This window comes from Arachis duranensis, chromosome 6, assembly GCF_000817695.3.
Source record: "Arachis duranensis cultivar V14167 chromosome 6, aradu.V14167.gnm2.J7QH, whole genome shotgun sequence".
Taxonomy (NCBI): Eukaryota; Viridiplantae; Streptophyta; class Magnoliopsida; order Fabales; family Fabaceae; genus Arachis; species Arachis duranensis.
In genome coordinates this window covers 77,633,130-77,660,154 of record NC_029777.3, presented here as the reverse complement: position 1 = coordinate 77,660,154, position 27,025 = coordinate 77,633,130, and the positions used below count along the sequence as shown (strand labels likewise).

Genomic DNA, 27,025 nt, shown 5'->3' with positions numbered 1-27,025 from the left:
TTGGTCTTAAAATTTTATATTCTAATAATTAACAAATACTAGTGTCATCAAATCTAATTTATCAAATGTAACCATTAACAGGAACACATGCTTCCTATTTTGGGTACACATCCTTTAAGACATGATAAACCATTGCATTTACGTGAACCTGAACCTGAGCCCCATTTACAGATAAGATTCTCTCTATACTGCCCTATTTTTAAGACTGAATGGTTTAGAATAGCAGTGCATAGTCAAAATAATTTAACCATACACACTACTTCGTTGATTCAAGACTCGCTAGTAGGCGGCCTGCGTCCGCGACCTCGTACGCCTCGACCACGCAGAACTCTTCCACGTGCTCTCCCACCAGTGGAAACTACTCCAGCCTGTCTCAATTGAGCCCTCTCTCGGGCTCGCTCTAACAAATTTATGGTGGTTGATGAACTGTTCAGAGGGGATGTCTGCTTTACATCGTCTGTTTCAGGAGGGGCACTACCATGGATAGTAGCTTGCCTTGTAACAATTCTTGAGGAGCTACTTTCTACAGCAATAGTAGCCGGTGCAACCTCACTTGCACTGGGAGTAGGTTCAGCCACCTGATCACTCTCAACAGCAGTAGATGTCTCAACTGCTGTTGATTCGTTAACATCGGACGCCTTGTCTAGAGTATCACCAGCCTCCTCAGTCAATTCACCCTCGTCATTTTTATCATCACCTGAAAGCACAGGAGAATTGATCTCTCCTGCCTCAAGAGCTTCATCATCAGCCCTAGTAGGAGAAGGTTCAGGCGTTCTAACAGGCTCAGGCGTTCTAACAGGCTCAGGTTGACCTTCCCGAGAATCTTGGTTTTCCTCATTACCACCCTCAAGTTCTCCAGTTTCTGGCAATAATTCTCCCTCTTCTCTCTCACCAGCAACTGCAAACAATGACGGCTGGTTTTCTGGCTCAATCTGATCCCTTTGCATATCATCTGACCCCATTTTCACTTCAGCTGCTTGATCCTGATTTTCCTCTAAATCAATGGGCTTGTCATCATGTAATTCCTCTTGATTAGTACCATCCAAGTTCTGCGGATCGTTGGCTTCCTCATCCTTTCCTACAGGTATTTCGCCATCTTCATTTTGAGCTTCAACGACTCCAGCATTTTGACCTTGTGGCAACTCACCCCTTTCAAGTTCCTCAGAAGCCTGATTAGTTCCATTAAGTTCTGGAGTTGTAGCAGGTTGATCTTCACCGCTATCTCCAGGGGATTCTGATCCCTTCGACTTCTTCAACATGGGCGTCTCGGAATTCTTCTCGCCAACTGCAACTGATTCTTCCCGCAACTCAGAAGTAGAGGTAGGAGCAACACGTTTACGAGCTACCGGCTGAGATGGAGCAAAACCAGTTTGAGGTTCTCCCTCAGAAGGCCCAGGCTTACCTGATCCTTCGGCATCAGACATTTCTGTGTCACCTTGTGGCTCATCAGGTTTTACCAGACGGGGCCTGACCAATTTCCTACCAGTTTTACGGGGTTCTGCACTTGGCCGGGAAAATGTAGGTCTTTTATCAGTATCTGTGGTGGCTTTAGGTGGTAACCCGCTTACACCAACAGCTGGCAAGGATACGACACTAGAGGTTGGTGCATGCACCACAGAAGCTGCCAAGTGTTAGCGCACTATTATTAGTATAAACAGAGGTATAAAAATTAATTATGCAGAAAGTCTGGTTTTAAATCTAGAAAATTTTCATTCATTGTTTTACTGCCTTCGCCAGACTCTCGCCATAACTCACGCTTCTAAAGTAATCTTAATGTACACTGCAGAAAGAGAGGTTAATAAACCTGTAGCAGCAGCAGAAGTATCCATAACTGTCGTTGCATCTCCAAGGTTCAGATGGTCTCCAAGCTCAGAAAATACTGAATGAGCTTCCTTCTGAAAGCTTTCAACAGCAGATACATATGGAGCAGCTAAGTCATCAACATTGGTTCCAGAAAGAAGTTGAACTGCATTTGCTCCCTTAGAAAATTTATAACAAGCAAAAGGGGAAAAAAATCAATATCAGATCTGAGATTTCTTTTTGATCTTTTAATAAAAACATTCGCAGGTTATAGCAAGCAACATCAGGTCAGAACATCACAAGGCAATCCCAGCTTGGACAAGCCACTATTTTACATCATTACCTCAGGAAGACTGCCAACATCCTTAACCTTTTCAACTTCCTCAGATAATCGTTTTAGAGCCTCTTTGTGCCTCTCAAGTTCATTAATGAACTTCGCTTTCTCCTGAAAGTAAATCAATTAACAAAAGAAGTAAGAAGGTAAAGAGAGAGTATTAAAATCAAATTCTAATAGGGCAATATTAGCTTTTGTAATTTTTCTTAACAAAAAAAATTTGGGAAACATACAATGAGCAAGAGAGTCAACGTCAATCCATTATTGGGAGGAACCACAATGCATATTTAATCAAGAGATGCGAAAAATACAATTTAGGAAAAACACCTGCTCAATATTGCTGTAAGAATCCTTTATTGCTTTTTCGGTCTTAATTCGTCTGTTTTTCTCCATTCGATTTTCTTCCCTCTCCTTCTTTAATTCATCTCGCTGTCTCTCCACTGTTTTTTCAAGAATCTAGAAATAGAAATAACAAAATACATGCTGGATCAAATTTCTTCAAAAATAAAGGGTTGAACCACTTTCAGGCAAACCTGTATTCTGGTGTCCTTCTCTTCTTTCATTGCATGATCACCAGTTGTATCAGTAGTCAACCTTTTCCCTGAAAATTCAAATAATAAATATACTTCAGCCACAAGTAAGCATAGAACTTGAAAAGGAGGGGGGCGCTAAGAACCTTGTTTGATTTCATCTAATTGCTTTGAAAGTTGTTGAACCTCCTTTGACAATAACTCGTTCTTGTTCTGTAATTATGGACAAGGAAACATAGGATGAAAAAAAAAACAATTGATGACAACAAAATATCACCAAAAAAACAGAAATGGAGAATATATTAATAGGATAAAGGATAAGGATCCAGTAAATGAGAAATCTTGTAAAGTTACAAGAAAGGTTATCCACTCTTCAAAACAATAAATTAAACCATATAACCAGAACAAGGATAATATTCACTTTCACCTTCCAAAGATTCTCATATTAGAGGATCCAATCGATTATTCTTTTTATGATAAATATACAACTATTTTTTCAAACAAAAAATTTGTATACACCTTCAATGAACCCAGCATTTTCTTTTGCCTGTCCACTTCATGCTTTAGGCTAACCTGAGAAATTAATCATAACAAAATTTCGTAAGAAACAGGAGAACCTTTCAGAGTTTTTATAGCAGAGAATATGATGTAGACCTCAGATTGTGAAATATCATTAATTCTCTTTTCTCTCTCCACTAGTTCCGCTCTGCAATTTGATAGGTCTTGCTCCAAACGTGCAACTGAATCCTGCTTTACAGAAAGAGTTTTCCCCATTTCGTCTAGTTTAGAATCCTTTTCTTTGAGTCTTTCCTGATAAGATAAAATAAAATCAGTAAATACATAATAAATACCAAGATGCTATATTGCTTAATATAGAGTAAAACAAAATATTAAATCTGACAAGTGAATCTGTACACGTAAAAGTTAGTACTCCTCACAGATGAAAGATGCTATCTTTCTGTTTCTGTCGAGGAACTTTTACCACTTTCTATAATTATGCTAAGTGACATTGTGTTTGGTAAGTGTCATGAGGAGAAAAAATGTATGGCTCTGTCCATATCCCAGTTTTTTGGAGGACAAAAAATCAGGCTACTTTGGGCCTATTTATATTCACATTCTTCTCCAAATAGGTTTGTATCTCCTGGTGTGTCTGTATATTTGCCTTCAGACAATTACCAAATAAACCCTAAGGATCTATTTAGTTTTTGTGTTTCATTTTCTATTTTCAATTTCGGCATTTTCTATATTCAGTATCTTTTTAAGAATAAAACAGACAAATACTATACAGGTCTAACTATTTACACTTTTTCCTTCTCCAAAACTTCAAAACAGAAAGCATTTTCTCAATCCAAACAGATAGCATTTTCTCTATCCAAAAAAGTCTCCCTCTAGGCCGAGAACAAATAGTGTTAAAGATAGAACGATTGGTTAGAGCACATTCTAACATGTAGAGTCCAATCTAACTAGCTGTGTCAGCACAGCACTTAGGCTGTGTTTGGTTTATATATGGGTGAAGACATAGACACAAATACACAAATATTGAAGACATATACATAAGGAGACACAAAATTTTTACTGCCACCGTCACTACTATTAAGGATAAAAGTGGAAAAACTTATGTCTTAGCCTTTGTGTCTTAGTGTCTCAATAAAATGGCAGTACACAAAGTTTATGTATTTGTGTACCAATGTGTACCACCGTGTCTTTGCTTATTTTATGTGTTTGAAAACCAAACATGAAACGGGTGTGAGTGTGTCACCGTGTCTCAATTTGGTGGACACACCCACTAAACAAACACTGCATTAGGGATTATAAAATAAATGACTAACTTATACCTAATATAATTCACCTATATATTATGCAATCTAAGCTTATTGTGATTCGAATTTAGATTCGTCATTTTGAAGACTTCTCAACCCAAATCCTCTCGGTTTTACTTTTATGGTAATCAGAGCTATCTAACAGCAACAAGACCAGCGAGAGCAAGTGCCACCCTCCATCTGATCAACTCCTCTTCCACCTATGATTCTACCAACTCTACAATTCCCACTAGCCCAACTATCTCAACCATACACATTTATAATTCTACGTACTTAACGTCCCCACTAATCCATTTCGCATTCTCATCTTTCATAATATTTAACTTGTTGACATTTTACTGCTGAACATCGGATCCCATAACAAATACCATATTGTTGATCTTATGGATGTGGTGAAATTTGCTCATAAGCATTCTGGGTAAAATTCAATGCTTCAGTTAACATCTCCAAAAAATATTAAGTGCATAGGAAATTTTTTTAAGAGGCAAAGAAGTTTAATAACCTAGCTAATCAACTGTTAATAAAAGTACCACTTCTAACTATATTCATATTTTTCTTATTTAAAATAACGGAGAGCAACTCTGCCTATGTTTACATAGCCAGTCCCAAGCCCAAAAAAGAAAAGAGAAGGATTGTGTTTGGCATTCAACAGCCAATGTAAAACTTTGTCGAATCCTTATGCATGAACAAGACGCAATGAAGTCATCGGATTCATGAAGCGTACCCCATCTAGTAGGGTAAAGCTTTGTTAAGAGAATAATGGACAGCATTGAGACTTGCTTTTGATAGCATCTAAGCCTTTCCTCCAGAACATAATTACATATGTACCACAAATAAAACTTACAGGCATATGACTAAGCTATGCAATACTTCAACTATGGTGGTATCAACATGAAACAGAATACATGAGAAGGGTAACACAATTTACACACTGTTGATCCAAGACAGACAGGTACAAAGGAACATCTAAAGTTTTGAAGAGATACGACAGGATGAATGTAAGATAATATGAAACACATCTCTAGTGTGCAACAAAATCAACAGTTAAAACAGAAAGAAAATGTTACACAACAACAGTAAAGTAATATAAATGGATAATATGAACTACCTGCAAATCTCGAACAAGTTTCTTGCTTCGATCATAATCCTCCATATCAATGTTTTTACTCCTTTCAAGCAACTGAAGTGAAGAAAAGTTTTAAAAAGAGATAATGATAAAAAACAACACAGTAACATTAAATGTTACTGGCAATGTTCAGGATGCAATACCTCAGAAACCTTATGACGGAGATCATCTTTCTCCCTTTTTAGTCCTTCAATTTCGTTCTTACAAAGGGCCAACTCCATTTCTCTTTCTCTCAGAAGGTTCTCTAGATTTTCAACCTCAGCTCTTGCTTTATGTGCTAGTTCACGCAATTTCTAACACAGATACAACGTTGGGTTTATTGTTATTAAAAGATAAAAAGCACATGCATAAGTAATCATTTTTTTTTATCCAATTAGAATTTTATTCTTAAATTCTTCTAAAGATACCTTCTACTCTCTCCCTATAATTAATTGTAACTTCTATATCACATCTAAGGAAATTAGAAATTTATGAATAAAATTCAATTTTTTTACACTTGATTAGAATTCCATCCTATTAATAGTTGGGTTTATCACCAGAGAAAGAATGATCCTTTAGCAACCACTATTTTTATTTTTATTTTTTTATTTTACTTTTTACAATCAGTGGGAATATAATCCTTATATTGTTTTAAGAATACCTTCTACTCATTGTCACTATCTCCTTATAATTAATTGTGATTTTATGACCAAAAGTACTTCATGTATTCATGTACCTGGCACTCCTCAAAATTATGCTTATTTTCTTCCCTAAGCTGCATGTTGCTCTCACGAAGTAAGTTCATCTCCCTAACCTGCAGATAATTGTTGGAAAGAGGGGAAAAAAGAAAGAGAGAAAGGGAGTGAGAAGGAAAAGAAAAAAGCACATTATTTGATTGATTATATAGTTCATTGAACACTACTATCGAAACAGGTCAGCTTAATATGACATCACAAGCAATGTAGATCATGAAAGAAGGATTCTGAACCTGAAGTTGCAATGATTTAAACTCTTCTTCAGTGGACAAGCATGATTTTGACTTTGCACGCTCAGCCTCTACTGATGCATGTGCAGATTCAACTGCCTTTAAAGCACCCTCAAGCTACATGAAACCAAGAAACCGAAGAAAAACACGTCACTAAATACACATAGCAAATCAGAAAAAAACTCCAGACAAAAATGAACTTCTTTAACTTGAACCTTCAAATGAACAATAAAACACCCTCAAGCTACATGAAACCAAGAAACCGAAGAAAAACACGTCACTAAATACACATAGCAAATCAGAAAAAACTCCAAACAAAAATGAATTTCTTTAACTTAAACCTTCAAATGAAAAAACAAGACTGAAATATATTACTCAAGATTCGGATTGTTTGAATGAGAATAAATACAAATTCTTATGTTATACATATATGCAAATTGTTATATTACTCATGCAATAGAATCAAGGTCTTGTTTTACAAATAGAGGTCAGTCTTGATGCAACAACTGGGAGGTCACAAAGTTGAATCATAAAAATAGCTTTTAATCTCTCTTGATGCGGCCATACAAAGAGTATGAGTAAAGAAATCAGGTAACAACTCAAAGTATTAATATTAGAGCAACGTACTGTAAAATATTAAGTACATATTCAAATCATTCACCTTTCAGTTTTTTAGACTACCGTATGATTTGATGAAAGCTATTACTAACAGTAGCATGATGCTGACACACCATGCCATGACAAACGAGAAAGATGGATCCAATGTTTTACCTGCAACTGTAGCCGCAGCTTTTCCTGTTTCAAAGCTGACACTTCTGTTTCTGACTGTGAAAGTAGAGAACTTAAAATGAATATACAAATATACAAGCGAAACAATTTTGCTGCACATGACAAGTATTTACAATTTCTTTTGAATTCCGGAGATAAGTCATCACAGCTTGAAGACCAGCATCACCAATTGTATCTGCACTACTACTTCCAGATGATATACCAGCAGCATTGCGTTCCTTCTCTGCCCTCCGAATATGCAAAGCTTCAAGATGGCTATGAAGTATTTTATTCTGAAGGAGGTTGATGACATCAATCACACAAGTAATTTGTAAGACACCAATGCAATAAAATATAAAGAACAAAAACAGTTCACACTATGTGGGCTTGCCACAAGGAAGAAATAGTGTTACTGCCTGCTATCAAATACAGTTTATGGACATGCTGTTTAAATTGCATTACAATGTGACCCATCTTTTCTTTATATTTAGAGTTGATGATAAAGAAAAAATCCAGAGTTAGGAGGAAGAGGTCATTTGTATGACCAAAAAAAGAAAAAAATAAAACAAGAGACAAACTCTCACACAATTACAGGCAGTGGCAGAGTCTGCACATTGACAGTGATTAACTAGACTTGCTAACTGTAACTGATCTCAGGTTGCAAACTGCAACCAACACTCACCAAAGATACCAAATAAATTAACAGTCCTGTAAATAATGAATTCCTCATATACACATCAATGGACCACAATTTTTTAATGTGTTGGTAGACAACAGTTTAATACTAAACAATAAGAGCAAGTTGGGACACAATAATTCAACAAGAACACTGAAGGATAACTGAATAAGGCATCATTCAAACTAAACGGGTGAAAAGAAAACCTGCTCATTTATTTCATCATATTTCTTCTCAGCATCATTTCTTGCCTTCTCAAGCAATGTCTTCTCCTCTTCCCACTTAGCCTTCAGTTGACTCTGCAAAACACAAATATGCAAACAGGGTGAATTATTGGTACATCAATCCAGAAAATCAAACCAACCAAAATTTCAGTAAATGGGAAAGAATATATAGAGTAGACAAAGCATAAAACAAACTGACAAATGCAACAGTAAACCACGTGGATTATAGGGAAATCCCAGTGCAGGAAGAAATTAAAAATCCCACTGAACTAGCACTATGAAAGAATCACTAGACACACTGCGCAAGTTTCACATGTCAGTCAAGAACATGTGCATTTGAAGTTCCAATTCATGGTATTGCCAAACTGCCATTGCCAACCTCATTCAGATGATACAAAAAGGGAACAAGTTGGACTGGATTGCCATTTTCATCCAAAAGACATAGGAACACTCAGCTTTCCCTGAAACTCTGAACTGAAGGTCAAGTTTGAAATAACAATTATGAACCTGGTGAACTGACAGATACCTGCTGTAAACTTCCTTACTCTCACTCCCGAGTCCAGTTATTCACCCTATACTGCTCCATTTTACCTCAGTATGTGATGTTCTTATTTATGTGATTCAAAACACCACCTATATAATGTAGTAATTTTCTATTGAACTCCAGCAGCAATGACAAGAAAAATGTATATTTTAAAGATGTCCACCATCTTAAACCAAAATACCACTCAACTTTCTAATGGAGAAAAATCATCACTGTTTCATTCAAAATAGAACTGGAAAGAAGAGACACACAGCACCAGTAGATACAGTAACTTGATCAAGTGACATTTCACTACAATTGCAACACCATAAGTAAAAGCAAAAAATATAATAGGTAAATCAAAATAACACGACGTGGAATTTCTATAATAAACAATATAAGAAACAGGAAAACACACTAACTGCATTCATGATGAAGTACGCAGAGAAATAGAAGATAAGATTAAAGTTCGAAACTTTACATTTTCAATTTTCTGAGCATCAGCTAGTTTTCGTAATTCAGATGCCTCACCCTGCAGCATGGCTAATGCTTCAGATGTGCTTTTCAACTCTTGAATTGTTTCGGATTGGAGAATAACCTGTGATAATATATGTCACAAAGGGATTAAGTGATGAGAAAGGAAACAAAGTTATCCGAGAATATGAGTATGCAAAAATAAATTAAAATAAAATAAATTCATCGGACAATTTAAGGCCAGAAATCATTGGAGAGCCAGGGTCAGCACTATTTGAATGGTGACTGGTTTCACCACAGGTGAAATGGTCTCCGAGTAATCAGACCCAACATTTTGGAGAAAAACCTTTGCAACAAGGCATGCCTTGAACTTGTTGACACTGACTTCTGGGTTCTATTTTACCCAGAACACCCACTTGCAGCCATTGGCAAGTGTGGTCTGGGGGAAGAGGCACTAAGGACCAAGTAGACTTGGGACCTGAAATTCTTCTGTCACCGCAACAAGCCACTGAGGTGAGTCAAAGACATCGCCTACAAACCTAGGTTCGAGGGAAACTACATGTTTAGGACCAGATACTGGTGGTTGTGTTGGAGGTTGAGAGGAGAAGCTTAAGGTGGGGCAAGGTTGAGGCTTTGCAGTTCAGGCTAGGAGTGTATGTATGGCTAGGGTTGGTGTGAGGACCGTTTGTGTAAGGGACGTGTGTTAGGGGTAGGTAGGAGGCCTCAAGCCATGGACCGAGTGACAAGTCTGTGCTAGAATGTGTGTGTTTGGAGGTATGTAAGGGTCAGATACAGAAGGAGATGGAGAAGAAGGGCAGGTGTGTAAAGGGAAGGATGTTCGATTGAGGACGCAGAAAAGGAGGATCCATCGGCAATGGCGGAGTCACCAGCAGAGGTGACGGAGGAGGATCCATGCCATCATAATTTAAAGCTCTTGATACCATAATAGAGTTGGAGAATCTGTGAGAGTAGAGAGAACTAGAGAGAAATAGGATCTGATAATTCTGAATAATGAATCATAATATCACTGAAACGGTGCTTATATACATAGAGAGGAGTGAACTTCATCTAGCAAGAGAAAAGGGGCAGTAGAGTCATTGCACACTGTAACAGATCAGTAACCAGCAGTCAAAGCAAACATAAGTAAACCTGTCTTTCATAATTGTCTTGAGCAGCACGCCACTTCTTATGCTCCCCATCCAGCTGTTCTTTAAAGCCAGACATTTGAACTTCCATTGCTGATATTTGAGAACTACAAGCAGAAAAAACACCTGATACATAAAAAAAAAAAAAAAAAAAAAAAAAAAAAAAAAAAACAAACAAACAAGCAGAATACTAAACATTACAGTATACACAACTTACCATTTGGCTAAAATTTCTTCCTTCAAATTTGTGATTTCAGCCAAAGCGGATGCAAGAGCCTGGTCTTTGCCTGCACTTGCTGAAGCCACTTCTTCACATTTCAGACTAGTTTCATTTTCAAGCTCTGCCACCTTCTCTCTAAGTGAATGAACTTCAGCTTCTAAAGCCTTCTTTTCATTCTCAGCCTACATATGATAATGAAGAATATAAACAATTTTTAAATACAATAAAACTTCAGGATGATGTAAAGACAAACAGCTTTGAAGATCTAACTATAGCAACATACCTCTACTTTGTAGTTCTCATGCGCAGTTTCTATGCGCTTGAGTGCATCTTCATTAACCTCAGCAATGCTCTTATACTTTAATGTAAAATATAAAATGTAAGTAGTTATTAGTGTGAAGCACAAAGTTAATCTTTTCAGGGATAAAGAAACAAAAAAAGAAAATGAAAACCTGTAGCATGTGAGCTTTGATAGCATCAGCTTCCTCTTTCAATTTTTCAATCTCCGCTTTTGCTGTTTGTAGTTCACCATCAACCTGTGTCAGTTGTTTTAGGGGGGAATGTTATGAACAAATACAACACAATTGATAATGACTTGAATTGAAAGGAAATATGAAGCGCTCCACATGACGCGGGATCTTACAGTCAGTAGACAAAATAATTTTTACTTCCTCTTATGCATAGATTAAATGGCATAAACACTACCCCAGCACCCCCCCAGCAACAAAAATAGAAAAAAAAAAAACACACACACACACACTCAGTCTCATAGACAGAAGATAGTAAGTCAAGTGCTATTTTTGTTTTATAATAAAAATAAAAAGGATAAAATGTCAGGTCCGATTTTATTATGCTGCAAAGCTTTTATGTGCACATTGGTTATGTCTCCATCACTTCATATAATACAAACTAACTTAGCAGCAGAAGCCAAATTAAGTTATTTGTTTTCTACGCTCACCTCATCACTTGAGCTAGAGGGAAGTCCACTTACACCAACCTTTTCAGAAACCTACAATCAGTTATCAGTAATAAAATAAATTATAGTAAACAGAAAAACTAATATAGTGTATTTCCTTCGATGGAAAACCATAGACATGCAGGTGAACTTGCAAGTTTCTCTACATTCATGGCTCTTGCGTAACTACAAGCATGATCATTGAAAAATAAAAGAAAAGCTATAGAAGAAACTAAACCTTATCGTCAACGGAGCCCATTTTTCTTTGAAGGCCAGAGAGTTTTGCCTGTGGGAACAAAGTTATCTTCATTGTCACAACAGTTTGCTAAGACAATTTTTCCGGCATATAGAAGTGTAATCTAAAACATGTACCTCAGCCACAGCAGCCCTAGATTCAGCAGATGCAACAGCACGCAATGCATTAGCTAACTCTTTGCTCAAATCCTCAACCTGCCGCATAGTGTTCTTTATGGTTTGATCACGGTCTTGCATGAGTCTCCGCATATTTTCCCGCTCTTCTTGTAAGTCTCTCTTGGCCTCTGCCCATTCCCTCTGAAAAGGTACAATTTAACCCAATAAGCACTTTCTCAAGATGAAAAAATTATGGTTCACTAGGTGATAGGAAGTTTCATATGGAAACAAACAAATCAAACCTCTAATTTCTTTATATACTCTTCCTGTTTTACCCTCTCTGCAGCTCTTGCCTCCTACAGATTTCAAACCAATAAAACTTTCAAAAGAAAATCATGAAAGCAAAATGGAATTGGGTTGTACAATAAAAATAAAAATAAAAAATAATAATAAGAATAAGAAAAACAATAACAATAACAATAATAACAATAAGACACCTCTCGAACTTCCTCAGCACTTTGTATGGTACCCAGGCTAGCCTGCAACAGAAGCATAAGATAAGCATCATCTTGAATAAACATAATATAGCAAGCTAACATAAGCATCATCTTGAATATGCATAATATAGCATGCAATCTCTTGCTTGTTTAGTCAGTTAGAACTAGGAAAATCACGGAAGATCAAAAGGGTTCAATCTAAAAAAATGCTTTCATCCCCTTATCCTTACCGTACCCCACAATCTCACCCAATACTCATTTAGGGGACTCACCAGGAGTCCATTAATTAGACCAGGCCCCTTGTAGTTCCTAGGTCATATTGAAAAAAACACAAAGAAGAAATTATCAGTACCTGCAGGCGCTGCACCCTTTCGGATAAACTACGAACCTCATCAGATGCTCTCTTTTCAGCATTTGATAATACTTCGTTTTCACGCTTTAAAACAGAGAACTGACAAATAAGGGCAGGCAGTGAGTTAATAAATAGGTACTATATAAAAATGTTACAAAAAGTGAAATCTTCTCAGCATTGTAATTGAATAAAATCTTAACCTCCATAGTAACTCTTCTTGAAAGCTCCTCAGCAGCATTCAATGACCCGGAACTTTCACGTAATTTTCGTTGGTAATCAACAATAAGCTGAGAAAATTCCACATTTCTTGCTAAAATGCTATTTGCTTCAGCTTTCTAAAATATCAACCCAGAATCCATGAATTAGTACAAGACAACCATGAAGATACACAAAAGTCCATTACTTCTAAAATATCAACACATTACTTCCATCAATTACCTGGTGTTCAAACTCTTTCATAAAACTATCGAGTCTCTCTTTAGAAAACTTCGCCTGGAGTTCCATTTTATCACGTTCTGATCGTAATACAATAATATCACTCCTGAAGATACACAAAAGTCCAAACCATGAAACCAATCAAGCTACACAGAATTTATGCAGGTTTTAGTAAAAGATGACTGATAAAGAAATAAAATTATTTAAATTAGAAGGATTTTATTATCCACTGTTCTGTTAAAAGGGAGGATTATTATGAAGTATGAAAAGCAACAACAACCTCAATATCAGATCTAATCATGTTCATACCAGAAACTGTACAAGACTAGTGGTGTACTGTGACAACCTCAGTGCCATAATGCTAGCTCATAACCCGGTTTTACATAATAGAACAAAAAAACATGTTAAAATGGAAGGAAAGTTACCGGTTGCTCACATTCCCACAACTGACCAGCCAGTAGATGTGCTGACCAAGGCTGTCTCTAAAGCTAAATTCCCAAGTTTGAGAGAAAAGATACATATAACAGTTTCAAAGTTATAGAGAGCCCAATTTCAGGGGACATAATAGAGAAGTTATAGGAATTGCAAACTATGATAGATTCCTCCCTAACAGTCCCTAACTAACTTATGTTTGTAAGGACCCTTCTACCCCTTTCATCTAGCATGCTGAACACTCCTCATCTATGTATATAAGTGCTGGTTCAGTACTCTAATATGAACAGGTTCTCATTTCTACAATTCTCTGCTTCTCTCTTTATCTCTCAACTTTCTCTTCTCTTAAACTCTATTAAAGAGTTTTATTGAACAAAATTTGTATCACGTATGTTTAACCAGCATTGAGGTTAACAAATACAAAGATCAGTTAAGGGTGATATATAACCAGCGATCATGTCAAAAGAAATTTTCATTATGTCAGACACGTTACAGTAGCTGCCATATCAGCAACATAAGGTAAAATACCCCCATTTAGCTTACTCCGCAAACCATCTCTTCCAACTATATATTCTCAGGAAACAGTATTAGCACTCATAATAAAAAATATTCAGCTTCTCTCGATCTTTAAATCTCTGATTTTGTTACTTAGATGCACTTTTGTAGAAATTATGGTAACAAAATATTAGAGACCAAATAGGTTCCGTGTAAATGTATTGAGCAAGAGAGAACCTAACTTTTTATAATTGGCATCGAGTTAACTAGCTTCCTACAGTACATAATTTGCATCATGTCATATTTTAATGTAATTACTTCTCACAACAGTATACAAAATACATTATGATGCATCATGAGAGAGAATATCTTAGAATAAATAAACAACTTACCTAGCCTTTGCTAAATCTTCCTCAAGGCATCTAACACGCTCTGCAGCTTTTTCCAAGGACCTCTTAGCCACTTCCTTTGATAATGAAAACAATATATATTACAAACCTTTGATATAAAAAGCTCAACAAAATACCTTAAGCTTAATGAAGTTTTAGTCGTTGAGGTGATAAAAGAGAAATCATCTATGGCCAAATGAGACATTGATTTATATACTGTAAACAAGAATAACTAACGAAGCAGAAGACTAAACTCTCCTTGCAGAACTAACAAAAGCTAATATTAGTTAAATGGGCTTGCCCACATTTCAACTTTCAAGCTCAAAGGATTTTTCCACGAGAGGAATCATATATGATGTTCTTAATGAACATGTGGGAGAGTGGGTCCCAAAAAGAAATATGGAATTGAAACATTGTTTCCAAGAATCAAAACATCTACTTTACCTGTGAACTATCAATTAAAGCAGCAAGGTCATTTCTACCGACATCTTTGACAACTGAAAGATATGGAAAGATCATTTAATTAACAATACTTTATAGCAGTTGTCGTCCAAAAATTAATGTACAAATGCTTATAGCTTTCTTAGGATACAATGTTTAACACATATTGGCATTCTATGCAACAAAAAAATGATACTTTACTGCATATACAAACCCTTTCTAGTAAAATAACATTTAAATAGTGTTTTCACACATTTCTCTGTCTGACAAGCAAAATCAACATGCAGTGCAAAACTTTTCAACTGACATACAACTGAAGTTTTATTTATTTATTATAAACGAAATTTGAAAAGGGGGGAAAAGTTAACATAAGGCATTTTCTGCACCACTTGACAACTTCAAGGCGGCGCATTGCAAATTCAAAAGTTTTGGGTGTAAAGTACATGTGAGCTTAAAAGTTCAGAGGTGTTTAATTACTTTTTTCACTTAAAATAAAAAAGTACTATTCTAGGAATACCGGAGAAACGGGTACATCAGTACATATACAATATCAATGACAACTATTTTACATTCTTTGTGCTGCCATTCTCAAAACAATAGAAAGAGTACAAGATGAACATAGGAAGCATATAAAGAACTTACTACTAAGCTTGAATAAACATAGGAGAAAATATAAAGAAAAAAATTTTATTGGGGATAAGGGATGAACATAATAGAAAAAACAACAATAGTACAAGATGGATAATTGGATATCTCAGAAGTAATGGCAGAATAAAACATCACAAAAGAAGACAAAAAGTGCTATAATAATATGTGCTTATATTCTACCTAAAAGGTCTTGGGTTAAAGTATTGGAAGTAGAAAATTATATTTTTATGAATTATATACAATGAAGGGAATTTCAAGAAAAAAAAAGTAGTGATCAAAACTGTTCCATATCCCCATTACCATATAGATTATTCCCCAAAGTCATCCACCTAAATCCTTACATTATGCCACAAAAGCTGTCTACAGCTTGTGGCTGAACAGCCTTTTAAAAAACTTCTTAATCGAGCATCAGTCCAAAAAGCCCCCTAAAACACATAAATATTATTACTTACAGTTAAAGACTCTTGGGTTAACATGATTTGTACCCCGCCAAAATATTTTCTTATTGGAAATGTGGAATAACAATAGAATTCAATTTCAAGCATGACCATAGAACATTACATTACAAGTACTAGGAGAACATGTAAAAGCAGCAGTAAGGGGAAAGAAACTTAAAAACAGAAACCAATTAAAGTAATAACATTGAATGCATTAGCTATATTTCTCATGGGTTTGAAATATGAATTGAAAGTGAATTGAAAGCATATGGGCAAACACCAAAACAAAGAACCACTGACACCGGGCTTCTGTCTCAAGCCCCTAATATCTCTCAAAATTTGTTGCACAAATTATATACACTTGAGAAAAATGCAACAAACATATATTTTCCTTTCAATTCTGCTACATGTACATGCTATATAATAAACACCGTTTTGACACCAGTATTTTATTAACAACCAAACACATGTTCTCTTTGTCTTGTTAATTAAAAAATAATTTAAGTACACAATTAATTAGTAACAACTGTATTTTTATACAAGTGTCAAGAGTGTTTGGCGTATGGATAGTATTTTTCTTTTCCTTTTATCATAAATATGCTACATAGATAGCACTTCTTTTGATTGTTCTTTTAGTTAAAAAACAAAATTAAAAGAATAAAAATAAAAACAAACAAACAAACCTGTATGAGCGTCTGAAGAATGGGTCTGGGATAAATGAATACTATGCTCTTCCTCATACAACCTCTTGTACATGGCAACCTACATCACGTAGCAACAATAAGAACTGATTGACAGAAAATATCAGATGACTCTAGTCTTGGATTTTGGGCTCCTTTCTAAAACCCAAATCCCTATGTATCCTTTATTTCATCTAATCTACTATTAGGTTTTCTGCAAGCCTTCCCAACAGATGCCAAAACCTATGGCAGAAAAAAAGAACACCCTACCCCATAATATATATAAATGATGAAAACTCACTGATGTATGAAGTGATTCAATCATGCGCCCTTGCTCTTCAGCTCTCTGCAGAACAGCAGCAACCTTTGCAGCAGCTTCATCGGAATGTTTTTTCAGCTCTAGTTCCAACCTCTCCTACAATTTATAGTAGAAAGAGGTAACAAAAAAAAGAACCATATGTTATCGAGAGTTTGCACTGTGCTGATAACGGAAAGTTAACTGACCTTAAACTCCACCTCCTGATTCTCAATCTGGCCAGAAAGACTACGAACAAGACTTCTAAGTTGAACATTCTGCTCAACTAGACCATTAATATCCTTGAAGGTTAACTGCATCCAAATTTGAATTGAACAAATGTAATGATGTATCAGACAAGTTTGAGAAATAGAGAACTGCTTATTGGAAAATCAAGCCAACAAAGCCTTACAAGGTGCTCTGAGATTATTTTTTCAGCTTCACCTGCAATGAATCAATCATCATTTATTAATAACACATAATGGATAACCAAATACATTACAACACCGATTTAATTGCAATTAGAACAACCACAAAATCTTCTTCCACTTAAAAGGGCCTGCTCATTGCCCAATAAACCAGATGAAATTTTTATTTTATTTTATTGGTATTCCTTTAGCTAACGCACTGACTATCCTCCATCATGACTACGGGCATTGACAAAAGCTTCAATCAAAGCTTAAAAATAAATACACTGATAAATTAACAAAACACACATTATCAACTATTAGGGAACAAGGAAAACCATCATCTTTACCTGTTTTTGAAGGTCATCAATTTCTTTCTGTGCAAGGTTATAATCCCGTTCATGCCTTCTAAGGTCAGCCTGAAAAAAACAAAGATGAAAAAGAAAAGTTCAGAGCTAAATTTTACATCTAACGGTAAAAGATTAATCAATAGATAAAATAGAATTTTATGTATAAACCTTCAGTTCTTGAATACTTTTCTCCAAGTTAGCATTTTCAGTCAAGGAGTTCTGCAATTTTTGGTTCATTGAGGAGTATGCTTCAACCATCTTTTCATGTTCCGCTGCAAGGAGGATGTATAATAAATTTAGTGTAAAAGCCTAGCCTATCTTTGTAGATTTTGACTGAGTCTAGACAGTTATTAACAACAATATAACAATTACCATGCATGCATGGTGTGAGAACTGGAATCAAATAGATAGAAAAGGCCAATTATCAGTGAATAACCCAGATTTGGGCAGAACCAGAGCAACGTATCTTTCCTCATGTTATTTAAGAGAAAATAGAAGAAAACAGTAAAGGGTATTTCAGACTGAGGTTGCATGTTTCCTACACTTCCAATTTTTTTCGAGTCCCACCCTATAGAGTTCTAACCTCCTCACCACAATGACAACACAATAGAGTTGTTTACGTGCATTTTCCTCATTGGATACCACTATGGTGACTATCCTTCCCCAGCAATTAACCGTCTCAATGAACCATTAGTCATCACTACCTTGTAAATTTATGTGTAATAATGAATATATATTTAATTTGTTTCATGTCCTTCTTTAATGAGACATGCACCTTTCAGTGCCTCTCAGCAAACTTTTTTCCCTTTAATATCCTCTATTCACAGATTATTTAGCAAGCTCCTAAACAATCAATGAATTTATATACCTCTTTCATGTATAATAGCTTCAGCCTTCTCCTCTAACTCATACAGAATCTGTAAACAAAAAGTCAGCTTCAACATACTGTACAGGAGGGATATCATATATTCAAAGATCACACAATTCAAAATGGTGTATATTTGACAATCAAGAACGAACAAATGAAATAAATTGAAATTGAATGAGAGCATAATTTACAAACTCCACAGCACCAGCAGATAGTTGTACTAAGCCAAATCATGTAAGCATGACATAACAACAAAACTACCAGTCAATGATAATATGTGCCAAAAGGCCCAACAAAGTGACAAACTAAAACAACAAAATATCCTTCTTTCTGATACTCGAAAAACACAAGGATCTTCAGAGAAGTCAATTGCAGCATACAATGTATAGAAAAATGTCAGCCATACCCGATGCAAGATTGCCTCTGACTCCTTTCTACCCAATTGCTCATGTCTCAGTGCATCAACAGCTTCTTGATATTTTGCATACATTTTGGCCAACTTTAGCAAATAAAACAATACAGTAAGATCATTTATATACACATATCTAAAGGAACGATGACACCAGTACAAGAAGTAATGGTTTGAGAACTCACACTCCATCCATCTCTCAGGAGTGAAGCAGCTAATGCTGTCCCAGAGACACCAACAGGAATTTTTGGGACAAGCAAATTATTTTCATCTGCCATATTATCATCTTCAATTGATGCCGTCCACCTGTGATCCAAAAGAAAAGGTTGAAGAAACTATGTCGGTGCATATTGTCATTGAAGAATCACACAACACAACACATTGAATATACACTTAGATAGACAATGGCCTACACATTATCTCTTAATCATGGCCATGAAAATATATTGATAATATATTTCTTACAAGATAAAAATGTACTAAATTATACAACAGGACTAATTTATACAAAAAATCGTCTCCCTACTACAACTACACTGCCACAAACCCACCACGAAACAAATCAGAGTCTCTTGTTACAATTAGTAGAAATAAGTTTGCTCATTTAAATTTCTATTCATCACTAAACCAGAAGAAAACTTCCCCTAATAGTGAATTGCAAAATTAAGTTATATAATCTGATGTTTGATCAACCATAATACTCCAACACCACAAAGCAAAAAATAAGTCCCAGCATAAGTAAATTATTAACTAAACTAGCAAAGAACATGACAGAATAGCATGTTTCCGCCATTTGGCATCAGAAATTTGTGGGACATAAGATGTCAACTGCATCACAAAGTAACTTCAATCTGGCAGTACTGATATCTTGAAGAATGAAGTGGCAGGATTATGCATAAATCAGCTCATTTTTACTCATAATGATCCATCGGCACAGAAATTTGTGGGACATACGATATCATGCATCATCTGAAATGTAAATAATTGCTAAAATATACAATGATGCATCTGTGGGGCTTGACAATTTCAACAACTTATGCCAAGAAAATTCAGGAACTTGGCTCAGTTGTTTTCTTTCTTGCCTCAATTTCAGCTTCAAGTCTCTCAAGCTTTCCTTTTAAATCAGCAGCCTCCTAAAATGAACCGAACAGAGCACCTTAGCACATAACATAGTTTGACAAGAAATCTACTACGCACAAATGAAACGAGAACAAAGACAAAATGTCATCCAGCATTCACCATATACAAGTATACAAGTATAACTATAATAATAAAAAATGTTTTCCAATTTACGGAACCATATTACAACAATTATTATTTCTTCAAAAATAACAACAGATTACACATATGAGAAGAAAGCAAATAAGATTCTTAATATCAAGTGACTAAAAAAGAATAATACCTTTTCTGCCTGATTTCTAGAAGTTACTTCCTTCTCCAATCTCTCTTTATAATCATCTTCAACTTGCTTTAGTTGAGACTGTTGAACAGAAACAAGCAACATTAAATAAATACACAATTTTCAAATCTAAGCAATTCCAATCCTCAGAAACATCATAATTACAATCAAACTTCACCTCTATTGCTTGGATCACTCCCTCTAAATCTGCTGCTTTTCTTGACCACTCCTCAGAACTCTCTTTATATAGATCATTGAGCTTGTTAACCTAAAAATTAAATAAAAAAATCAATATACAAAAATAATTTACAAAGTAAATGAGAAATCAATTTTGTTTTATAATTTTATTTTCTGAAGAGGGGACCAGAGTTTATGTATTGCCTAGTCAATCTTACTTCCACAAAACATACATCTATGCCCACAAACATTATCTAGGTCTGGGATGGACTTATTTTTACACTTCAATTTGACTCTCAGGTGTTCTGCTCATTGCTACTTAAAAAAGGTTACTATCTCAATTATGCAAAGGCTCTGGCCAGCATTGTGGCACCTTTGCTGCTTTCCTAAGAACTTTCCTACATGAATTTCCTTTTGTACATTTCCAGTCAGCATCATAACTGCAGTTCACCTATCTTCTATTTCATAAAATTGACTTCACTGCCAAATCATAAACTCAAATATTTGGCAATTTAGAAAAACAACTCCAAAATAAAAATAGCCCATACACTTGAAGCTGGACATATTAATGCTGGATAGTGAAGCAGGGCATAAAAAGACTATCTTCAGCAGCTTAGATATCAAAAGGTTAGTGCTGTAGCTTGTATCTTATCATTCATCAGGCCAATGTCATACGAGGTCAGTTGTATCCTAAAATATAGTAAAGTTTAGACAATAGAGGATTATTTGTACACCTCTAATCCTCTATACATATGTATTCCCTGTTGGGAAGACATTCATTTGAATTAATGAAAGATTAGAAATTCAACCTGTTCTCTCAAATTCTCTCTCTAGTTGTCTCCCTCTTTTCTGAAACTAATGTATGCTGTTATCTACTATCTATCCCCTAACCTCCACCAACCCCCCCCCCCGGGGCGGGAAAAACTTGCGATAGTTGGTACGGAAAATTAATCCAATAGTCACATCACATGACTTTATTATGTTCCACCCCTCCTTTATTTCATCATATTCAAGATTGCAAGAAACTGTCTTAATTCAGAATCGAGATTTCTCATTTCCTTTTGTTCAATTCCTCATCTAGTCCAAAAACATAAAAAGCCGAGGAGTCTACATAATTAATCTGTATACAATGGCTGAGCCTATTAGATTTTAATAAAGCCAAAGAATTCAGGAATCAACTCACAGTGGAAAGTTCAGCTGATAATCGCTCTTCATTTGCTGCTGCAGCATCTTTAGCTGAAATTAAATCCTAGAAAGGAAAAGGAAAAAGGATCAATCAGTAAAGGGACATAAAAGCAACCGCAATTCAAGTTGACCCATGGAACATTTGCAACCTCTTGCAAGGATATAAGTTGTGTTTCTAGTTCCCTCACTCTATCCTTATTCCACTGCAGAGATTTTGAGCATTCACTAAATTGCCTCTCAACCTGAAAGCAATGACAATAAATCAAATATTATCAAAGCAAACACATAAGAAAACAAATTTAATAAGTATTTTTTTTTAAAAAAAATAAACTAGATTATTACATCTGCAAGCTTGGAAGACATGTCAGCGTCCAATTCTGTGTGTTTCTTTCGAAGCTCAAAGTAACTATTAACTTTATCTGTCAACTCATCATTAAGCCAAGCATTCTGTCTCTCAAGAATCTCCTTCTCCTGCTCACACACGTACACACAACATACACACAGATGCAACCAGAGAATTCCCAGAAGAACAATAAATATATTTAGACACAAATTTGATTTCACAGAACAGCAACTCCTTTAAGGAATTGAATCCAATTTCAATAAACATAAAACAGCTTTGTAAAACAAAGGAAAGTAGTAATAAAAGAGAATAATGGGAAAACACCTGTTCAAAGCGAGTACAAGCAGCCTTAGACCTTCCCAGCTCTGCTTCAAGTTCACTTATTCGGGCCTCCTTCTGAGCAGCATTCTCACTCAAATGAACCTTCAACAATAAACAGCATCATCAAAATTACTCTTCACCCTAACTAACAAACCAAACCACACAAAACAAAACCAACACCACCTGAAAATTCAGATTCAAAAAAGTTGAAAAAGAAAAAGCTCACAATCTTATCAAGGTAGCTCTTGATGGTAGCATTTTTCTCACTAAGCTCCAAATCCTTCTGATCATTGAGCTCAATCAGCTGCCTCTTTGATTTGTGAACCTCGCTAATCTCCGTCCTCAACCTCTCTATCTCCCTATCCTTCTCAACCTACAAAAACCAAACACAAGAGGGAGGAAAAAGAATTAAACCAGGACAATAAGACGGGGAAAAACGCAATTGAAATTTCGAAACATTTCAAAGCGGCAATGTTGAACAATTCAGTACCAATTGGAGCTGGACTTGGTGGTTCTGCGATCGTACGTCTACGAGGTCACGGTTTCGCCGTTCGATATCGGACTCGAGTTCAGAGACACGGTACTGGAGGGAGGAGAAGTCGGAGGCGAGGGTTAGGAACTTCTGCTCGACGAGGGAGCAGTTCTGCTCGGCGTTGATATCGGCGGCGTGTGACCGGGCGCGGAGCGTGTCGAGCTCCTGGAGAAGGCTGCGGATGTAGGCGTCAGCCTTTGCCGCAACAGTGGCGCTGTCGCCGGAGCACCGCGCGAACTCCTCGTCTGAGAGGAACAAAGGCATCGTTTTTGTGCCCTAATTACGGAAGAAAGAGAACAGGCTTTTTCTCGACAGAGGAAGAGAGTAATGGAAATCAATTCAGAGAGAAGAAGTGGGAATTTTGAAGAGAATGGAAACGACCAGAATTTTGATGAACGTGAGAGATTTAAACGGCTGCACAATACCCGACCCGGTCCAGCATAAATATTCAACCCCAAATCCTAGAGGTAAATGGTAAAATTAGACCCTAAAATATCACTCAAAATTAAATTAATCTCAAAGTTTTTTTAATTAAATTTATTTTTCAAATATTTAAAATTAATTGCATTAATTCTTTTGTTATTTTTTTTGTTTATTAAAATAATCTTTCGAGAATTAATTTGACCATTTACTTTAAGTTCTATCATTGGCTCAAATTTTACTACTCAATTTTATTAAAGAGTAAACTACTATTACCCAAAGATTATATTGCTCACGAAGAATTATTAAAAGATGCTAACGATAAATAAACTCTCCAAAGATTTAAAAATACGACAAAAAGAATTAGATAATAAATAGGGTATTTCACACAAACAAATTATTTGAGGATTAAAATTACACCAATGTCTTAAAGTGAATTAGCTTACATACATGTTCTAAAATAAATCTATGTAAATCGAAATGATTAAACTCAATTTACACATTTTAATGTAAATCGAATCACTATAATGATAAATCGAGTCAACTTGATTCGATATATACACACTGATTCGATTTGATATCTAGCCATATTAACTTTAAAATACAAATGTCAATAAAGAAATACACATTAGGATTTAAATAAAATATCAAAAAAAATAAAAAAATAAGAATAGAAATCCAACTTTTGTGTTTTAGTTCAAATTCTAAAAACCTACATTTTTTTAAAACTTATGAATTTAAAACGGAACAATAAACGATTTCTAAAAATTCATTGAAAATCATCATTTGACTCATTAGCATCTAAAATATTATTACCAGGACTTTTGATGTTGAAAAATTAATATAAAGTATAGCCCTCAAAGGTGGCAAAGGAATTAAAATTTGAAATTTTTTTTTTTAGAATTAGAAATAATCGATAGTTATACATTATAAAACGACCAAGTATATTTATACAATATGTAATTTGAGAAATAATTAAAATACTATATCAATTAAATTATCATTTAATTTGTGAAAATAAGTATAGAACTTAGATTTGAAAAAATGTATTGGTTTAATGATGTTACTTCCAACTCAAACTTAGATCTTTTAGAGCATAATGTCATCAAAGCATAAGTTTTACACTTAATTTCACAAATTTAATGATAATTTAATTGATATAATATTTTAATTATTACTAAAATTACATATTGTATAAATATAGTTAGTCATTTTATATTATATAACTACATGTTATTTATGACTCGGAAAAAATTCAAGTTTTAACTCCTATGCCACCTTTGAGTGCTATACTTTATATTAATTTTTTTAACATCAAAAGTCCCGGTAATGATTTTTTAGATGCTAATGAGTCAAAGAATATTTTTAATGAATTTTTAAAAATTGTTTATTGTTCTATTTTAAATTCATAAGTTTATAAAAATATAGATTTTCTAAAATTTGAACTAAAATGTAAGAGTTGAATTTATATTCTTATTCGTTTTGATTTTTTGATGTTTTATTTGAATTTAAATTGGGATATTTTCTTATAGATATTTATGTTTTAAATTATTAACTTTGAAACACAAATGTTAATAATCTGTACAAGTAGTTATGCTGCAGAAGTAGTAAATCAAATCAACTAGATTCAATTTACATCGCAGTTCTAAAAATTAAATCGAACTGGCCGGTTCAACCAAATTAATCGAGAATCGGTCACCAAGCCAATCCGGTTAGGTCTAAAAACCGCCTAGTAAAAAGCTGGTCACAAAACCGGTCAAACCGACAGTTAATTGGTAAACCGGCAGAATCGGCCAGTTTTTTGAAGGGTTTCCAGTTCGAAAAAACCACTCCAAAACGGCGCCATTTTGAGTTTAGGAAAAAAGAAAAGAGGAAAAACGGCAAAACCCTAAATCAATCCCTTTCATCCCCGTAACCCATCGTGACACACTCCTCTCCTTTCCTCTCTTCTCTAAAACTGAACCAGAGAAGCCACCGCAGCCCCCACAGCCTCCACCACGTCATTGTCATCACTGAGCTCGCCTTCTCTGTGTTCACCGGTGCCACGTCCTCTGTCGTCGTCGTCGCTCGCCTTCTTCCTCACCGTTGGTAAGCACTGTGACTTAGATTTTGAAAATACTTGGATGTTGATAATCCTCTGTTCGCACTTCGCAGTTATCTCCTCGGCCTCTGCTTGTTGGTTTAGAGTTTAGTAATTGATTTTAATAATACTTATTATTTGTTAGTAATTGATTTGTTAATTAGCTAGATTTTTTGAGGTTATTGTTTGTTGGTTTAGTAATTGTTTGATGAGGTTATTGATTTATTTGTTATGTCTATTCATGATTTTTTTGCCGAAGTTATTGATTGCTGGTTTAGTAATTGTTTGCTGAGGTTATTGATTTTTGCTGGTTTAGTAATTATTTGTTGAGATTATTGATTTATTTGTTATTTCTATTCATGATGGTTTGTTGAGGTTATTGTTTGCTGGTTTTGGTGAGGTTATTGTTTGCTAGTTTTGGTAATTATTTGCTAAGGTTATTGATTTTTCCTTGCTTAGTAATTGTTTGCTGAGGTTATTGATTTATTTGTTATTTCTATTCATGATTTTTTTGTCGAGGTTATTGTTTGTTGGTTTTGGTAATTGTTCATGAGAACTAAAGTGTCTAATTTAAAATTCTTTGAGAACCAAAATGGGTAAATACTCATAGAAAAAAAGTATAGGGATCTAATTAAAAATTCAATAAAACTATAAAGACTAACAGAATAATTAAACTTAATAAAAAAATGCTACTTGTCCTTTAAATTTTCAGCTTTTAGTCAATCTTTTGATTTAAATAATATTATTTAATTAATTTAAATACCCACTTTTATAAAAAAGTTACTTATTTTTTAAAGAAAGTTACTTATTTTTTAATTTTTTTTCTTCTAAAGATTAAATGATAGATAATTTTTAAAAAATACCTAATTGTACTGAACATGATAATAATAACAAGCTTCATTTGATACCATCCACATAAATATCATATACAGCATGTATTGTAATTTGTAAACAATAATTTATTTTTTTTTAAATCCAATGAAAATTTTGAGTGAGCAGCTTAACTATTTATATCATATACTAATGAAAAAATCTCAAAAGAAAAAATGTATATAATCATGATGTATATTTATTTAAAGTTGTTTACTTGCATCATTTGAGGTTACTCGTCTACAATTATTTGGGATGAAAAATAAATCTAATTACTCTTACTAGCCAGAGTGTTTAATCAACTGGCATGTAATGAAATCTTATTCTTTATTGAATATTTGAAAGATAAGTTTGTGTGACCATCCCTGGTCACTATATTATAATATATAATCCTCAATGAAAGGCAGCATAGGAAGTGATCCATGTAGAAAGTAATATTAATTAATTATTGATGTATTAATGAATTGTATTGTTTTGATTGAGAATTGTTGGGATAGAATTGTTGAGATTGAGTAATTGATATGTTGCAAAAGAGGTGATAAGGGTATGGAGTTGTTTGGATGAAATTTGGTGTGTTTTGAATTGGAAACTTTGGTTTAAAATTGAGAATTTGAAAAGAATCGAGGTTTTGGAGTTTTTGGTAAAAAGTGTTT

At 34.7% G+C, this 27,025-nt stretch overlaps 1 protein-coding gene across 1 annotated transcript; it reads right to left on the bottom strand.

Annotated features, from left to right (window-relative positions):
- Positions 1-23,396, bottom strand: LOC107494149 (nuclear-pore anchor). Its single transcript, XM_052263068.1, has 50 exons — positions 22,961-23,396; positions 22,697-22,843; positions 22,474-22,572; positions 22,149-22,277; positions 21,956-22,048; positions 21,805-21,870; positions 20,623-20,712; positions 20,448-20,525; positions 20,103-20,178; positions 19,685-19,689; positions 19,231-19,380; positions 19,043-19,135; positions 18,637-18,685; positions 17,937-18,040; positions 17,769-17,837; positions 17,644-17,677; positions 17,424-17,455; positions 17,221-17,325; positions 17,018-17,131; positions 16,720-16,798; positions 14,955-15,007; positions 14,514-14,587; positions 13,198-13,300; positions 12,960-13,094; positions 12,760-12,858; positions 12,408-12,449; positions 12,213-12,266; positions 11,932-12,111; positions 11,798-11,845; positions 11,563-11,613; positions 11,057-11,140; positions 10,888-10,962; positions 10,602-10,786; positions 10,389-10,491; positions 9,247-9,363; positions 8,225-8,317; positions 7,477-7,635; positions 7,346-7,399; positions 6,578-6,691; positions 6,326-6,403; positions 5,754-5,903; positions 5,593-5,664; positions 3,319-3,474; positions 3,184-3,237; positions 2,811-2,877; positions 2,668-2,735; positions 2,462-2,590; positions 2,144-2,245; positions 1,805-1,979; positions 1-1,621 (listed from the first exon to the last, which is right to left on the bottom strand). The coding sequence occupies exons 1-50, from the start codon at positions 23,264-23,266 to the stop codon at positions 270-272; spliced, it is 6,144 nt and encodes a 2,047-aa protein (XP_052119028.1). The 5' UTR covers positions 23,267-23,396; the 3' UTR covers positions 1-269.
- Positions 23,397-27,025: the final 3,629 nt, after the last annotated feature.

Coding starts and splice junctions, on each gene's coding strand:
- LOC107494149 (XM_052263068.1), bottom strand. CDS start 23,266: ATGCCTTTGTTCCTCTCAGACGAGGAGTTCGCGCGGTGCTCCGGCGAC. Junction 17,456..17,643: donor CGTAGTCATGATGGAGGATA/GTCAGTGCGTTA, acceptor GATTCATTGCAG/GTGAAGCTGAAAAAATAATC. Junction 2,246..2,461: donor CTTACAGCAATATTGAGCAG/GTGTTTTTCCTA, acceptor ATTTACTTTCAG/GAGAAAGCGAAGTTCATTAA.